Source organism: Haliotis rufescens, unplaced genomic scaffold, assembly GCF_023055435.1.
Source record: "Haliotis rufescens isolate VD_foot unplaced genomic scaffold, xgHalRufe1.0.p SCAF_4, whole genome shotgun sequence".
Lineage (NCBI taxonomy): Eukaryota > Metazoa > Mollusca > Gastropoda > Lepetellida > Haliotidae > Haliotis > Haliotis rufescens.
Window position 1 is genome coordinate 9,045,923 of NW_025964112.1, and position 4,330 is coordinate 9,050,252.

General features: G+C 41.2%; 1 protein-coding gene across 1 annotated transcript; it reads right to left on the reverse strand.

Annotated features, from left to right (window-relative positions):
• Positions 1–495: 495 nt before the first annotated feature.
• Positions 496–2,696, reverse strand: LOC125372361 (NF-kappa-B inhibitor cactus-like). The gene is made up of 2 exons (XM_048382094.1): positions 2,564–2,696; positions 496–2,314 (listed from the first exon to the last, which is right to left on the reverse strand). The coding sequence occupies exons 1-2, from the start codon at positions 2,609–2,611 to the stop codon at positions 1,238–1,240; spliced, it is 1,125 nt and encodes a 374-aa protein (XP_048238051.1). The 5' UTR covers positions 2,612–2,696; the 3' UTR covers positions 496–1,237.
• Between the last annotated feature and the right edge of the window lie 1,634 nt (positions 2,697–4,330).

Below are 4,330 nucleotides of genomic sequence, written 5' to 3' on the forward strand. Positions count from 1 at the left end.
ATTTCCAGATTTGACGCATCAGTGACAAACCTATGTCCTGTTTTTACTTGTACCACATGTTCCCGTGCAAATTGACTTGCTTTTGCATGTGTTTGTGTCGGGTGCCACCGGAGGGACAGGATACGCTCACCTTTTCCCGAACACATGGTATCGTCACTATTTGACTGTGATTCATAAACACAAGCCAAAGATATATTCGGAATCGCACAATTCGCAGAGATCTGGTATGAATTTGGAAAGGATTTTGTCGCTTTGATTATTATTGTGATGGCATAAACTGTTTGATTTATATTTTGTTATATCACAGATAGAGGCAGGCATTATGGGCACAAACAGAAAGGCAGACAGTTACACGCATACAACCATGAGAGGTCTATATCGAAAATAATTCAGAGTAGTTTATTGTCAGATACGAGTTCCAATGGTTGACATTAACCTGCATCAGTTCAGGTCAAGGTTTCCTGGTACACAAACAAATAACAAAAAATACTACTCTTCACAAAACTTTTAACGTTTATTAAATTCCAACAAAACTTTCTCTGCGAAAAGAAACATTTGTGAGTCTGACACAGTTGTAGGAACAAGCGTGTGCATATGTAGGCTACTGTTGAACAGAGCCATAATCGGTGATCAGGCCAAGATAGACTCTGACTTCCATTACATGAAATACAATTTGTACATGCATACTGACAAGTGATCAGTTTACGATAAATTATTTCAGAATAATACAAGTAGTGTTAACTCTCGTTTGGACAACAACAATAATAAAACAAAACATATCAGTCTAAAATATAACGCTAGCAGGAGCATATAAGTGATGTAAATACTGGCCATCTACATATACAGGGCTTGACTGATATCAGTAGACAATGACTCGTTGTTTGGTATAAACTATTGTCCGCTAGTAAATACTAGTAATATATTCAACTGTCGTTTGAAACGAGGGCGTTACTAGTTCCGTGTTAAAATTGGATCAGGTGGTCAGGCTCGGTGACGCTCTTGATAGCTTAGTGCGGAGTTGAACAACAAACAAATATCCGCACGCACGTATGCACACAATATCAATATCATTCTATATCAAAAGAAAACAAACACACCACAGTATCCTGCATGTTCTGGATCACAATTAGTTCAGATAGACATATACATGTTATTAATAATCATTGTAACATTAAAATATCTCTTGTTTGTCTTCTGATACGTCAGCGTTACACATCCATTCATTCTGTCCTGATTGTTACAAAGCAACTGCGTGTCCATTGATACAAAAGTCATCAAATACGTCTTCGTCTGACTGATCTGAACCATCTATGTCTGTGACGTCTGCACCGTTGGCGAGGAGGATGGAAACGACATCTCCGAACCCCCTCCCTGCAGCAAGACGAAGAGGCGTCAGACCCCCATATGTCCTGCAGCAAATGTCCAGATGGCGCTGTGACAACAGGAAGTGAAGAAGAATTCTGTTTCCGGTTTCAGCAGCGTAATGGAGAACTGTCCTTCCGCTGGTGCCGTCACGCACATTGATGCTAGCTTTCTTAGACAGAAGTAGTTCAAGAACTTTGAGATGTGTCGACATGGCGGCTAGGTGAAGACATGTGTGTCCATCAAAGTTCCTATTCTCCAAGTCCTGGGGTATCCTTTGGTATGGAATCTCATACTGGTTCAGAAGTGTCTCCTCATAATAAACAGGTCTCAGAAGACATTCCACGATCTCCTGGTATCCCTCTCGACATGCTATGTGAAGTGGTGTGTTGCCATGGATATCTGTAACGTCAACCCTTGCTCCGGCCGTCATCAGTCGCCGGACTATATTCACCTGACGAGTAATAACAGCGAGATGGAGGGGCGTCTGTTTGAGCAAATTTGTAATGTTCAACCACTCACAGTTCGGCGCCGCCGATATAAACAACAACACCAGAGATATATGTCCTTGAATGATTCCAGTATGTAGAGCCGTATCGCCATCTTTATCTTGATGATACACCTGAAAGACATCAACCGACCTCATGGATGTCACAAGTCTGTTGTTCTCAGTCTCCTGAATGGACATTCTGTCTGTGAAAGATATTGACTTGCTTTCATATCCTTCATCTGTAGAAACAAACCTGGGGCAGGTGTTTGTATTGACACTGTCAAGTCGTACACATGTGTTGACCACTTGACCCACGCTGCCCACCTCTACCCCAGATTCACACGTGTCCATGCCACTCTCATTGAGGCTGAGGCTACCAAAGTCCACATCAAGATCCATGTTTCGACCTGTGTTTGAAAATGTACATTTTCTCCTTCCCGTGTTCATTTTGTGCGAATAAATCTGAAAACAACACAATAAAAGTAGATAAAAATAACATGTATATGTGTGTAGGTAAAGCACTTGTACTCAGTAAATGAGTGAAAATGATACATTCCAGCCAAGTAAACAAGATAACAATGGACGAGTGTTAATAAACACCGTGTCAGTGAACACGTAACAAAACAGTACTTGTGATACATATGTCCTATATCGAGAACTGCATTAGCCTACAATGGCGATACTTGTTCTGTAGATAGCAAAGATACCTACTTGAGTTGTTTTGTGTTGTTCGGTGACTGCATGTTCGTCTTTGGCCATGTTTATCGCCAGCTGCCGTTCTGTCAATGATCTCGCGTCCTTCTCACATACATTTTTATATAAATGTTTTTCCGGTCTATTTATAGCGTGAACCTGACCCGCTTACATCCCGTTACGAAATAATTAATCGTAGCTGATCTGTGAAAATATTATTATTAATCATTCAATATAGTTCTTGTCAAATTACTACACAGTTGTTATTTCACGAGCGTGACAGTGTAAAGAAGCCTTGAGTCATAATTGTGTCATGGGGAAACCCCCGTTGGTCACGTGAGCTCTTCCAGCGTATTCGAGAGAAGGCGAGACTAATGGAGAGCTGCCAACGTGTTGTGATGACCCTCAGACAACTGTGTGAGATGAGCGATCAGGACGAAGGCAAAACTATAACATTTTAATTGACAAAAAACGCAATCAGCGTTTGTTTGAGGCTAATTTAAAAACAATCGCCAATGTCATCGGCAAAGACAAAGTGAGTGTCAGAGGTGTGCGTCTCCATGCTGTACGTGCTACACGTGAGGACAGCGACAACTATCGACAACGCAATCGACATGAATTTGACAACGATGTTGACTCTAACGCACGTGATGATGACGCAGACTGGGAACAGGAAGACAGACAACCGCGGTGGATGGACCGACGAAACGAAGAGAGAGAGGGGGACGCATACAACACACATAGAAGGGGGCGGGTCACAAGAGCGGTAATATGCGGATTTTGGAATGTAGCTTGATGGTCGTGTGTAAGTGAATCTGACAATCATATAATCCGCAGTGAAATATTACGTCATTATGATCTCGACACAGTGGGCGTGGCCGAAACTCATCTGTGTAATAATGCGAGACTTTCTGTGGACAATGACACTTTTTACGGCAATAATCGAACGTCAATTCATGTACGAGCAAAACATGGATCGTGTGGTGTTGAATTTATGTCATTTTGATGTTTGTATCGTTGATAACAATCATGAAGGTATTTTATGGCTACAATTGTTAGATAAGTATGGATGTGGTGAGAAATATTTTGTGTGTGTTTGTTATTTACCACCTAAACATTCTACAAGAAATGTGTGTGCCGCTGATTTTTATGCTATTTTATTGTCACAAATTTTAGAATTTCAAGCAATAGGTAAATTCACGGATTATATTGAAGAAATAGCTAACTAACAAGGAAGAGACGTTAAAGATTTCTTAGTGAATGGGCTTGGACGTCGCTTGATAGACTTTCTAATTGACAGTAGATGTTGCATCCTAAAAGGAAGGAACCATATCAACCAGTACTACACATAAACTGGGCGGCAAAAGAAAGTATAGGTCGAGTTTCATGATCGATAAAAAAATAACAAAAGAGGTTTTGTTGTGAATTATAAAATAATCTAGGGAGGGGTAACAAATGATTGATCAACCACAGTTTGAATAAAATTGTGCAATCACAGGTAATGTAAGCTCATGGTAAACAATGGTCGGGTAAGAAATTTCATTTTCAAAAGTTGTCTGAAATGTCACACTACAAGTTCATTGTCGACACAGTTGCCTTCAATAGCGTGTATGACGTCCTGCTGCCTCAATGCATGCTGTGATACGCCGCCTCATCGATGACGTCAGTCTTCTGATGACGTGGACTGGAATCCGTTGCCACGCGTCTCTCAGGGCCTGCTGCAATTCTTGTCTGTTGACGGGAGGCTGATGGCGTGCTCTAATCTGTCTTTCAAGATGGTCCCAC